The following is a 13,842-nucleotide window of genomic DNA, read 5'->3' on the forward strand; positions in this document are numbered from 1 at the left end:
AAGCCCGATTGGATTGGGAAGCACTGTTGCAAATGAAAGCTGCTTCATGAAATCTGACAATGCCCCCCTCACAGATATATGAAACGTTTGTGTTGGGAAAATAAAGAAATGAAAAACAGTGTGAAAGCCATCACGATGAGGCTTTTGCCATTCTTGGCTCAATGTGACTAAAGAGGCATTTGAGAAAGGTGTGCATTTAAAGGAAATTTACAAAGCTACTTCATGGAGCAGTCTATTTGAAATCAAGTGTACATGTGCGAGTGTGTGCACTCATGCACTTTAACATTGTGAGATGTTTTTTCCATAAATGTACAAAATGTATTTGCATGGGTGCTTCAAAGGTTTTCTCCTGTCACCAAGATGGAGTGGAGGATGAAAGCAAAAGAGAAACACTTCTGCACTGGAATTAAAAAAAAGAGGAAGAGAGAGAGAGAGAGAGAGAGAGAGAGAGAGAGAGATGGATGGCAGATGGATGAGTGTAAGACACACAAAGAAGTGACAGGTAGATCACGAGAGAGCAAGGGAGCCAAAGAAGGACAGAAATAGACTGCAAAAGAGTCAACGTAGCTTGACACAATGGGTGTAGGCAAAGACAGGGCCAGACGACAAAGACTAACACGCACACACGCACACAGAGAGAGAGAGAGAGAGAGAGAGAGAGAGAGATCTCTTCTGATATGCAGGTGACTGAGATAGGCAAAAACACAGAAGAGGAAAAGACAGAGGGATTCCCCAATGACACCTAGTGTCTCTCTCTCTCTCTCTCTGTCTCCCTCTCTCTCTTTTTCTCTCCATCCACTTTTCTTCTATTCCCTCCTTTTCTACCAATAAATCATTTTGACTTCTCTTTAACCAACTCATTCCCAGCAGGCAGGCAAGGAAACCGAAACTATCCCTCTTCCTCTCTCCCTCTTTCTCTGACTCTCTGCCTCCCTTCATAAAAACAGCATCACCACAGCAACATGCCCTGAGGTGACACAAGAGACAACAAGCCATCCTCAATGCAAAAATATAATGATGGGTAGTAGAGTGTTTGTGTGTGTGTGTGTGTGTGTGTGTGTGTGCGTGTGTGCGCGCTCTCCATATCACAGGTGCATTAACCATCAATTCCACACCCTGCATGCAGATGAGTTGGGGAGCGCAGAGAGGAGAGAATCAATTTACTCGCCTAAGAGGATTTCCCATAATCACACTGTATTACACCAGACTTACCCATGCTGAAGGGGCGGGGATGGGGTGTGCGTTTAGGAACCGCACTAAACGCTTGGGTGCAAAAATCATCAGTTTGTGCATATTCTGGGTGCTAGAAGCAGAAGCATATGGGATTGTGGGATGTAGGCTGTTCAAAGGCCTGTTTTTATAAAAGATGGAGTCACTAGTTTAGATTAAAAGAAAGTTTGGGGCTTTGTCCCAAATATGTGAAAACATTGCACCAGCTTAGGCTGCCATTGGTTACAATAGTGTAGTGTGTATATATATATATATGTATGTATATCTCGTTGTAATTTGATGGACTTAGTGCAGGCTTGTGTGATTTGGGACGGAGCCTGTCTCCTCGTTTCGGCTTTAAGGTAGCTGATGCTGAAGGACGTGGGGCTGTTTATACCGAGCGGGGGCGGAGCTACAAGACGCACGAGCACAGCCTACCGAATCGCTAGAGACACAAAGAGAGAGAGAGAGAGAGAGAGAGAACTTGAGGCTAGTTGATGCTCGGGCCGGTTGGAGGGAGGCGAATAAAACTCGCACGAGGACCTGTTCTCATCACATCTCCGTTAGTGTGAAACGTGCATCATCGCCGATGGAGAGCATCAGATAGTCTAATCAAGCATATATCATTAAAAAAAATAATAATAACGACGCCATAGTAACATATAGTTTTCAGACCCGCAAACGGAGTCTCTTCGCTTCTTCGCCTTTGTTCACTTGGCTCGTGCTCGTGCGCAGCGTCTTCTCCTGCACTGTCCTCCGAGGGGACACTTTTTTTCTTATCAATGTCAAGCATCCGGTCAGCGTAGCCTCCATCCCACGTCCATCCCGACACGTCGCGAGCACGCGGGCTTCTCAGCTCTCTGCAGGCGCAGGATTGCTTTAAAGGGAAAGGGAAGACATGGGGACGCGGTGCTTGCCATGGATTCTGCCTTACGCGCCGCATGCACAGTCCACGCGCGTCACCGTGGTCGCAGTTTGAGCGCGTGCTTTGCGTCGCGCTCCCTTTTCCTTTTTTCTCTTACGCCCGGGATGGTGGTGTCAGTGCTGTGAGTGACGGGACCCGCAGAGACCGGACCGAGACGCGCGCGCACACACGCACAGAGAAAGAGACGGGTCGAAGGGAGACATATTGATAAGAAGGGATTATGGCGCTCGCCGCGCTCGCGCTCTTTCTGCTCGCGCTCACCTGTGCGAACTTTTACCTGGCGCGCGCGAGCCGGCACGCGGTGCACTGGAACAGCTCCAACATCCAGTAAGTACTCTCTCATTTAAACGAGTATACACAGCGGTGCGGAGTTGAAACGACACCTTTCACTATAAACGACATGTTTTTATTTTTATTTAATTGGCAAACAATGTTTTTCAACACAATATATGACAATAATTTAGCTGTGACATAAACTACGGGTTAGCTGTGTGGCTAATTTACCTGTGACATAAGGTCCGGGTTAGCTGTGTGGCTAACGTTATAAACACTTCACCACAAACAGGTGTGCCGTTATTCAATATATCATTCTCTCTCTCTCTCTCTCTCGGCCATAAATATAAAATGTTCAAGAAATGATTCAACATTTAGGCTGCCACTTTTTTGTTAGTTGAGACTGTTGCTTTTTTTGTTAACATTATAAACCACAGAGCATAGTAGGCTATATATCAGCTTGTGTGTGTGTGTGTGTGTGTGTGTGTGTGTGGATTCATGATACATTACTTCATTACAAAAAGGTGTGTAGCAGGTTGAATAATGAATACACAGAATTATTTTTATAATTTTACTCCTACTTCATCTTTTCATGTCAGTAATAATCCTCTCAGTTATGTAGGCTAAACTCAGTGCTAAAATCTTCTCTATACATCAACACAAGACTTTCTTCTGCATCAAGTATTAGACAGGACTCAGGGATGTTACAGTACACCAATGTGACTCCTTCATACTATTGCGATTACAGCCATATATGCTTTTTAAAAGAACAAATGAAAATAAGAGGAAAGCTTTTCATACGTTGATAAACTACTAAAGGCTAAGAGTGTCCATTTTCAAAAAAAAGACACTGTCAGTTTATCTGATAAATCTGAATGCTGTAGTGTTACATGGATTTATGTTCTCCTCTGTGGAAGTATGAGGTTGGAGCAGATACCAGGATATCTTGAAAAAATACCCCCCATGTAGTTGTAGTGTACTTATAACCATGATATCAGAGTGTACAGTTAGGATAAGTTTTTATATTTCAGCCTTGCGGCACAACCCATTATACGACTGAAGCCTGCGCAGTGGCCTTCGAGGGGCAGAAGGTGAAAGATCCACGGCAGCCATTTGTAAGATCGTTTGAAACTGAAGTGACGAAAAACAGTTACAATAATGGGCCCTTGAAATTGGTTGTTATTACGCTGAATGGAAAAATGGCAGGGACAACTACTGACTTCACCTCTAACCGTAGGTCAAATTGAAGTACAAAATATATAAAAATAAAGCAGGCAAAAATTTGGTTGCAGCAGGTAAACACTTGTACAGGTTCCATGTTTTAGTCGCTATCTCAGGTCACATGCAATAGCTTACGAATTTGTATGCAACAGCGGGAAAAAATCTACAGGAATAACTAAAGCCAATTTGCTGTTTTAACATTTATTGTTTTAGTAATACAGTGTAAAGGAGATTACGTAACTAGCACAGGGCATCAACGGTGTATCAAACACCCATACGTTAATACTTACTGAGCCTAGCATTTACACTTTTGCACATAATTGTACACCTTTTAAGTTTGTACATCAGTCTATAGATACATGGGGAGGTCTGTGGACTCACAGGGATTTGTTAAGACCAGCCAGGAGGTTCACGATTTTTTACATTTTGTTACAGCAGTGGAAATCATGACACACTATTATCAAAATCATTACGTCTGTAAACTGTCTGGCTCTCACAAATAGCCAAAATATTATTGTACACGTTTAAGTAATGTACCTGCTTTTTTTAATAGTTTGCAAAATAAATCTGTACTGAGGGGGTCTGCGATTTTTTTTGTTTAAAGTTATGGTTGTGTAGCAGAGTTTTTGCTAGTCAAGTCAACTGTTTGTTATGTAACTATGACAATAATAGAGCACAGGCTGTGACTAACCTATGCAAATTATATTATGACAGCATTGGTGTACAGATGTGTATTGGTAAATAAAAAAAGAGGAGGGATGTAAATCTTTTGTCTGCATAGATTTACTTTTTAGGAAACTAGAAATATGTTTTAGCAGGACTGATTGCTCAGCAAAGTACACTCAGAGATGAACCAGACTAGTGACTTTATATTCATCTTTTCTTTTGTTTAACAGAGACACTAATAGATCACTTTAGCTTCAAAAAATGATGTTTGTTAATTTTGAATTTTTAACCCAAAAACAGGGGGACCATTCAGTGTTCTCACTGTGGCAATTTCTGTCATAATCGCTTCAGAATGGAGCATGGGCCTCAGCCTTAATAGGAATAATCCCAGATAGTAAATGAGTGATGGCCTGATGCCAAGCCACACTTACCACATTCATCCAGGCCGCATACCACCATGGAATGAACCAGCCTGCCAAAACACAGCCACAGCTCAACATTTATACGGTCATATTTCAGGTATGATGTTGACCAAAACATGCAAGTTACTTAAAACTGAAAGGTCACCCAAGCATTCGATATGGTTGGTTGCGTTTGACTTATTTTTGGTGCTGATTCCAGATGCTGTGAAAACCTTAAATGTGGCTGGGCCACTTGCCAGTGCCATAACTGACACCTCTATCTGAAGTGCATTTTGCCTTGAATCAGCTGTCAATGTTAAGCAAAAGTGCAGCACGCTAAAACAAATACTTAAAAGACATAGATTTATGTATTTGCTAGCATCTATTTTGTTTATTAGATAATAGATAGCACTAAAGTCCTGCTTTTCTCATCTCACAGCTCTCTCTCTCTCTCTTTCTCCCTCAGTCCCTTTTTCTCCAGCACAGTGTTACTCCCTGGGAGTCTCCGTCTGTCTCTCCTCCTCTCTGTTCCCCTTCTTTCCTCTTCAGCCGTTTTTCACCGTGACCCCAATGTGTTAGCAGTGTGTCACCATTCCACAATTCCATCTCTCTCCTTCTCTCCTCACACACACACACACACACACACACACACACACACACACACTTGACATTCAGACAAGTTGAAATGACTTCAAGCCCAGCATATCTGTGACAGACTACTTATATAATAACTCAGAGGTATGCATCTTTGTGTCTTTGTGTATATGTAAATGTGTGCATCGTCTTGGTTTCTTTCCTAAACGTGTAAGAAATAATGCAGATATTGCCCTAGTTTGCAGGTGGTGCTGGCCACACCATTAATGCAGTAGCCCGGGGCAGAATACAAATTTAGACGAAAATCATGATCAAATTAAATACATATGCTCCAGCTGAGCAGAGGGGCCGTGCCATGGGATCGGAGGAACTCTTACTTAATATCTTTCTTCCGTTCACAGCCCAGAGGATAGACATTGATGTAAAAGGGCAAGATTTTCACTTTTAAATTTTTTTGTAAAATGTACACCATATTTCTGACAAAGTCACTAACCCAGATTTATTTGTTTGTACATTATTGTTTTTGTAGGATTTTATCTCCAGGGTTAACTCATCAGCTATAAGGAAAATTTGTACGTTTACACTTTCTTTAGCGTACTATTTATACTATATATTGTTGCCACATTAAATGTCATAATAATGCCAGGCTTAGATTGTACGATTTCAGCAGTCTATTATTATTATTATTATTATTATTATTATCATTATGACTGTATTATATACAATTATTACTTGTCACAATGTAGATGATCCCAATAAAATCTTGCCCAAATTCTATTTGAAATCTTAAAGATTTTAAAAATTAAGTTCAGTGCCAAATTCTAACAGATGTCACTAATGTCTTTAAATGTCCAGAGTCAAGAACCCAAATCAGAATATGTGAATGAAGACATTTGAGCTACGTTGCATTCCTCATGTTCATCATGCGCCCTCTCTACACTCTCAGAAAAAAAGTACAAAACTGTATCTTTCCTTGTTACAGGAGTGGGATTCATTCTTTTATGAAGGTGCATACTATGTGTTTCTCAAAAGTAATTATTAGTAATTAAATTAGTAATTACTAATTTTCCAACTTTAATCCTTTTAACGGTACACTATTTTTACAATTTCAGGTACAAGTTACATACTAAAGGTACAAAGCATGTACTCATAAAGGCACCATGGCAGTGACAAGGAAAGGTACAGTTTAGTACCCTGATTCTTGAGTAAAATTTATTCATTGGCTATATAATTAAAGGCCGCTCTTAAAATAATAGCAAGCATTACTGTTTTACACATCAACACACTGGATTCAGAAAATCCAGCTTGGATTTAATTTGCAAAATGTTGATGTTTTACAGCACTGGCTTAAAAATCAAATTACAATCAAACTACAGACACGCCAGACGTCTTGAGTGTTAAATTTTTTACTTTTTTAAATTTATATTCTTGTTGTCACCCATCTTTATTGCCTGTTTATTTTATTGTACAATTTAGTGATGGATAACAGCATAAGACAAAGATGGATTATTTTGATTAAAATTAGATTTTTTTTTTCAAACATTCAAATTAGGGGTTGAACAGGAAGAAAATGTACGGCATCTTAACTACAACACAACTACACATTCGGATAGCTTTTAATGCAAATTATTGGTTTCAGGAATAATTTTTAATAAACTTAATAGAGGAGGATTGCTCTTAGCCTTCAGTCCTTCAGTGTAAAAATGCGATATTCTTTTTTTTTCATCTGGTACAGTTACTGTAACACTTACTCTTTATCCCTTAAAGTTGCAGGACATGTTGGCAGGAATTTCTATTACTTTCACTGTAGTTATTGAATATTTCATAGTAGTTAGTGAAATGGTTAAAAAAAGAGGTATACCTGGGTAGCAAATATTAAGTGAGAAAGATTAACCTTCTTGCCACGATGGGAAGACTGGCTGAGTAAACCCATGCTTAAAAACTAATTTTAGGAAGAACAGAGAGAGACAATAAACTAAATAACCCACCTAGCTCACATATTCACACACACTGAGACACAGAGAGAGCTACACCCGAGCACGAAGCCCATACAGAGCTGAGCAATATGCAAGAACTGTAGCATGAAATGTTTAACATAATAACAAAGTAATGTTAATTAAGAAAAAAATTATTAATAGTTCTTTTGTTGTTAATATCATTTTCTTGCAAATGTTGCTTTATATCATTGGCTTAAAAATCAAATTCAAATCAAATTACAGACACACCACACTTCTTGACTATTACATTTTGTTTTACTTTTGTTCCATTTACATTCTTATCGTGACCCATTTTTACCATCTACAAGGGCACATGTCAAAGAACATATTGGTCAAGAACATATTGGGAATGAATGTAAATGGAGAGGAGGTGTGTTCAGGGAATTTGAGATGAAACGTTTTCAGTGACTCGGGTCATTTGAATCCATTTAGTTAAATGTACTGATTCATTCAACAATTTGTTCAATTGTGTAGTTCACTCAAATGTACAGCACGATCATGCCATCGTCAACGGCAGACAGCAAACAGCCATTACTTTTTTCTGTTATTTTATAATAAGCTCATATGTCTGTGTTTAGAAGAATTATTTTTCACACAGCCAAGCATAGATTACTATTACATGCACTGATACACCGGAACCCTCCAGCGTAGACCCAAAACAAAAAGCCTGAATGGTACTTGTTGAACTCATCTGACCCGATGAACAAGAGAAGTGTGAATCTCGGGCTTGACCAAAAGACTCAAGAGGTTGAGGAGAAGATAAGGTTAGGCACACACACTCGCAAATACAACTTACACAATTCATGAATGTTTAAAAATACACTGAAAGATAAGATAGAGCTTAAAAAATTAATGACAGAAAGATTTGCTGATTCACACACTGACCTGCTGAAAGTGAGAAGAGCAAATCTTGGTCATGATAGAGAGATTCGTTAATTTATACACACCGATCCGCTGAATAAGAGAGGCATGGAGATCAGTCCAAAAGAATTCACTGACTCACTGTCTGCGAATCAGGTTTGGTACACACTCACACAATTCACAGATGCTGAAAAAAACACAGGCAGATAAACATATTACATAAATCACCGCAAAATCTCTGCTTAATATTCATGAAGTCAGTTGTTGATAAGTTTTGAAATGTTTTGCTTTGCAATTATGAAGCCTGCAGGCAGCAGCTGAACTAGGAATGGCTCAGTGACTGATACTGATTCATTCACCTTAGCGACCCTTTCAAAAAGACCGAATCGTTTACAAACTAAACTTCTAGGGAAAGATCAGCTTTCACAAATCGTATATTAAAACCAAATACCAAATAAAATTATGTTGTATACTGCTTATCTTAGATCTACATGATCAGTATGTACAACAGATTTTTCTGTGGAGAGTCACTTTAAAAGTGAAGATTATCAAATTCAAACACTAAGCGTTTGCTGCTTAAGGGAAATACATGTTGTTAAAATGCATGTGATGTAAACAAGAGTGCCTCATTAAGTTTCAGTGTAGTATACAGTTCATTAACAAATACAGTTTTAAGACGGAGACAGAAGCAGTGCCACAGATGCAGTTTTGTCTGTTATCTGCTCCGAGCCCTTTGCATGATGGGACAGATTAGCACAAACAGTATCCATTCTGCATGCTTCATTTGTTTCACAAATGGAGCACATTATGCTAGTCTGTTTACTATAGTACATTTGTTCTTATTTCAGTATGAACAGCACTAGACAGTAATGTATACTAAAGATTGCCTAGAATAATACATTTGTAAATGATTTAAAACATAACTAATGACAGTGAAGATGCAACTGATGCCATCTCTGCTTTCAAATATTAACCAAATGAAAGTTGTAATCCTTCACATCAAAATTTTGTATTGCTGGTGTTTTCTTGAATTGCAGACAGTTTTCAGACTCTCATTAATTCAGAAGGACTTAAAGCTGGTGTAAATCTCACCTGCTCTCTAATTTCATTGGTTGTCAAATATAAATAATCATGCTCCTTTTTGCCCTGAGAAGAAGATTTTATGAGGAAAACTTTTTAATCTGTTGTTCGTCCAATTTAAACACATGCTATAACTTAATGAAGCTAGCTCTAATTATGCTAGGTCATAGAAGTCTCTGTGTGAAGTCTTTCTCTCACTGGCTGCCAAACCCAGAAACTGAGACTGTAACTGTACTCTGCAACTATGCAATAACATTATCCACCATATCAAATTTTCAGAAATACCATCAATAAAACAAATGAATTGTTCATAAGAAAATATGAATTATGGCTCAGATCTGTCCGCATATATTCATATATCCTGTTCTTTGAGGTTGGCGCATAAACAGTGAAGTAGACACTTCTGTAACATCTGGCTTTAAAAGACCTCACAGAGAAGACAGCGTTAGTCTTCATGCTAAAGACGCGGCGCAGTGGGCGCACAACAGGACGTGAAATTTAATTAGGCATAATTGACTTTAATAAGATGTCTACAGGATTATGTAGTTGCACTCTGCCGGATCAATGATAGGAGGGAAATTTCAGTCAAAAACATCAGCAGGTAGAGAGTGAGGTCGATATTTCAGTAATGGAAGTCAGAAGGCATGCACTCATCAAAATGCTAAATTCATCGCTGAATTGTTGAGAGGCCTTGTTTAAAGAGCAGGACTGCTGTAAGTGATACAGTAGGAGGATTTGTCATGAAGAGAGAAATGATTTAGGCTGACACTTGATTAAGTTCTAGGTTGACATTTTTTGAAGCGATTTGTGAGGGAAGCGAGGATGTCGAAGTGTGAACCAGCATTTCAGAATCAGAGTCAGTATTATTGGTATAAATAATATTTGGAATTTGACTTGGCAGCTGATATGGATGAAATTTTCAGACGTGTTTTTGCCTGTATTCCGGTATTAATCAGCCATATAAATCCACAAGAAGCCGATGGTGACGATTAAAGGAAATATTTATTACATTGTCAGTATTTATCACACCATTGTTATAAAATCTAACCAGCGCAAGAGTGTGCAGTGCTACTTATCCAAACATGGTGTTGTTTTATTTAGTTCTGGTTCTTCTGAACTGTCGCTTATGATAAAGTTACAGACATGCTAGGAGTGGCACCAGAGGTAGCAATGTAGCATGTTTACAACAGTAACAGATCACACAGCTGAAGACTTTTCAGGTAGTCCACATCCCCTGTATGGAGGAATGGAGGATGTATGACTTCTAGTGTGATTTTGGGGAAGTCCAAAGGGAGGGACTGCGAAATATTTGGGATGTCTAGCCATAAGGAATTTGATCAGATAAAAAAATTAACAGGTAGAGGATAATAAATGGAAATATTTTAATCAGTATTTTGGAAAAGTTGTCAGGTAACTGTTGATACCATGAATCCGCAACACTGTAACAACCCTGACACTGACATTGTAACAGGAAAAAGAGAAGCAAAATAACAAACAAACAAACAAACAAACAAACAAACAAATAAATGTTAGAATATCTGATTTTCTATTTAAAAACTGTTTACTGAATGCCATGTTATTCAAAATGTAATTAAAAAATATGCCTTTGAAATAACAAATAATAAAATGAATAAATGCAGCAATAAATACATAGATGAATCAATATTTTCTGAAATAATTCAATAAATAAATAATATTTAATAATAAACTAATTATTATAAAATTTTATTTCATCATACTCGTATTCATAATAACATGGTCACATTTCAATAATAACAGTTATTTTAAAATGGCTTTTTAAGAAACCTACATTTATTTCATAATGCCCTTTTTCATTTCATAAAGAGACTTTTTAGTTCATAATGACACATTTATTTCATTCAACAAAAATGAGACTGAACCTGTTCCATGATTGGTTAATCTATTGCTATCGATTATTTGTGTCTGGAGAGGGCAGTACATTTTTAGCACGAAACTACCTGCTAGTGAAGTTGTGTGGCAAAGTTATGCTAGCTTTCAGGCAGATGGAACCACATGGGAGACCTCAGTGAGCTCTGAAATGCGATGCTTTCTTTAGGTGACCAAACAGATAGACATGCTTTACCAGCTGTTGCTATTTTGACCCGTATTTGTACATTTGTTAGAAATTCTTGGGTGGATAAGTGCTCCTTAAGATATAGTCAATAAGGATGAAGTCATTGATTTGAGACTGACTGAGCACCATTGGAGATGCCCATGAGGAAATCTCCTCAAGCACTGGTGTGGGACATTTGCCTCTGGAAATTTTGGATCATATGCTCACACATTTGTGTTGTCTGGTCAACTTGAGAAATTGCAGATTTATTTGGTGTGTCAGCCAGCACGGCTCAGAGGAGAACGGCTTGTTGGAGAATGTTGCGTGAGCAACCAATGATCTTCTCTCACCCCACCCCACTGGTGTTGGCTGACAGATTACAACAGTCCTAATGAAATACATGTAGCATTATGAAATGAAGAAGGGCATTATGAAATAAAAGTAATCTTTTGAAAAAAGCCATTTTGAAATAAAAAAAAAATATTATTATGAAATTAAAATCAAATTAAATCATCCGTGGTCAGGAGTCCAAGGCAGTAAAATTAGCTGAGATCTCTGGGTGGGAGGGATGGAACACTCTCTCTCTCCTGTCACTCACGGCGATGCCAGCCACTTCTGTCCATCTGTGAGCTCATGTATGCGAAAGAGGATGGATAGCGCTTTTTTTTCCCTCAAGTGTGTTACTCTGCCCAGTGATGCAGCATGAGCAGTAGTTTGAAAAGATGTGACTGGTAGCTGGTCATATGAAGGGGAGAATTGAGGAGAATTAGTGAGAAAATGGTGTTTAGGTGGGAGAGAATAAAAATAAACCCTGAAATGTGACAGTTATCTTGAAAAGTATGATGAAGTAATATTTTCTAATAATGAGTTCGGTACAATTAATGTCTTGAATTATTTCACACTGTATTGACTTATTTATATATTTTTGCTGCATTTATTCGTTTAATTATTTATAACATAGGCATATTTATTGATTTCATTCAGAATAAAATGGCATTCCAATAACAGTATGAGCAAATAGTGTATGGGCAAAATACTGTCAGTACAGCATGTGCCACTGTAAGTAGTGCAGTATGTGTATGTGTGTATCACCTTGTATACAGCATACAGAGAATTTAGCGTAGTGACGGCATAGAAAATAGGTGCTACTGTGTGCAGTATTAGTATGTTTTGTGTGTTTTATGTTATCTATAGTCTGTGTGTGTGCTTTCTCTCACTAACTATATTCCAGTCGTGATGACACACTCTTACCTCAGCTTGCCCTAGTTACACCGTGCACAGAGAAACGAGAGAGAGAGAGAGAGAAAGGCATTGTGTCCGAGTATAACTGTTGTGTGTTTGCTTGTGGATAACCCTTATTTTTCTTCCCTCGTTCATGCCATTTGTCCAATCAATAAGTAATCTACCATTGTAGTTTAACACAACAAGTAATCAGGGATGTAACCGTGATTCAGTGATTAAAGGTTTACCTGAAAAAGGCTCGGGAGTGGGTTATGAAAACCACACACCAGGACCTAAAAAAGACTGCACCTTTTCTGCTCTAATAGGAGCTCCATCTGTCTTTTTTAGCAAAAAAAGGCTCTCCCTACTCTCACTTCCATCTCACTATTTGACAGCTATTATTCACACTACAGCACCATTAACATTTATTTATTCATTTCAGTGTTCTGTAGTATGAGTTCAAAACACCATGTGATAATCAGCTACTTCCTCTCAGGTGTGCATGTGTCATGTCTGTTTCTGGATTTGTATAGTTCAGTTTGGTCTTTACTAATTTTTTGACCAATAAATGTGTAGCAGTTCTGTGTGAGGGTTGTGACAGTTCATCCATTCGATTTATTCTTCACTTAATCACTTCCACACCATTGTTCTCAAAGCATTTGAATGTAAATCAGACCATTACATGCATGTGCACTACAAAGAATCAGTACTATTAGGAACTAAATGAATTCATGTTTATGCTGTTCAGCCTAACCACATGAACATTTTCTGTATTTCCTGACATAATTTGTGTTTTGTGTCATACTGCAGCATTCAGCATCCTGACAAATGAGGATGATTAGCTAAACAATGGCAGAAGGACAGGAAAATTCTAGAAATTATGTGCTATTTAAGAAACACCCTTACCAGACAGCCTTACATTAAAAATATGGAAAAGATGGCACCATTAAGTCAATTTGCGATATGTAAAGCCTGCAAAGCAGAAAGCACATGTTCGTCTAAGTACACTAATCTTTTAAGACATCTTGTTAGATTCTATAGACCTTTCTTTGAACAACCCTCATCACAGCAATAGCTAATTCCATTTTAATTTCTGTGGATTGTTGAATATAGTGTAGAAATGTTCTGCCTTTATGCCATGTAGCCCAGATCAGCGAACTGTAGAAAGAAAAGAAAATAAAATTAAATCAAGATCCTTTGCTTATAAATCTGAATTTGGAATTATGATAGGTTGATTATGCGCATTTGAATTTTAATAGTACTTGTGAACACAAATCCACTTATACCACAGCAATTTGCTAATATTCAGATTTATTAATG

At 38.1% G+C, this 13,842-nt stretch overlaps 1 protein-coding gene across 2 annotated transcripts in view; it reads left to right on the forward strand.

Annotated features, from left to right (window-relative positions):
• The first annotated feature begins 1,577 nt into the window (after window positions 1–1,577).
• Window positions 1,578–13,842, forward strand: part of efna3b (ephrin-A3b) — a 94,224-nt gene continuing 81,959 nt past the window's right edge. Inside the window, exon 1 of one of the 2 annotated variants that reach the window (XM_026944715.3) lies at window positions 1,578–2,461. In XM_026944715.3, coding sequence (XP_026800516.1) covers window positions 2,355–2,461 — 107 coding nt within the window. In that variant the 5' untranslated portion in view covers window positions 1,578–2,354. The remainder of the gene's footprint in view (window positions 2,462–13,842) is intronic. The other variant, XM_026944714.3, reaches the window with a different exon arrangement.

The sequence above is a fragment of the Pangasianodon hypophthalmus genome, chromosome 1 (assembly GCF_027358585.1).
Source record: "Pangasianodon hypophthalmus isolate fPanHyp1 chromosome 1, fPanHyp1.pri, whole genome shotgun sequence".
In the NCBI taxonomy this organism is placed as follows: domain Eukaryota; kingdom Metazoa; phylum Chordata; class Actinopteri; order Siluriformes; family Pangasiidae; genus Pangasianodon; species Pangasianodon hypophthalmus.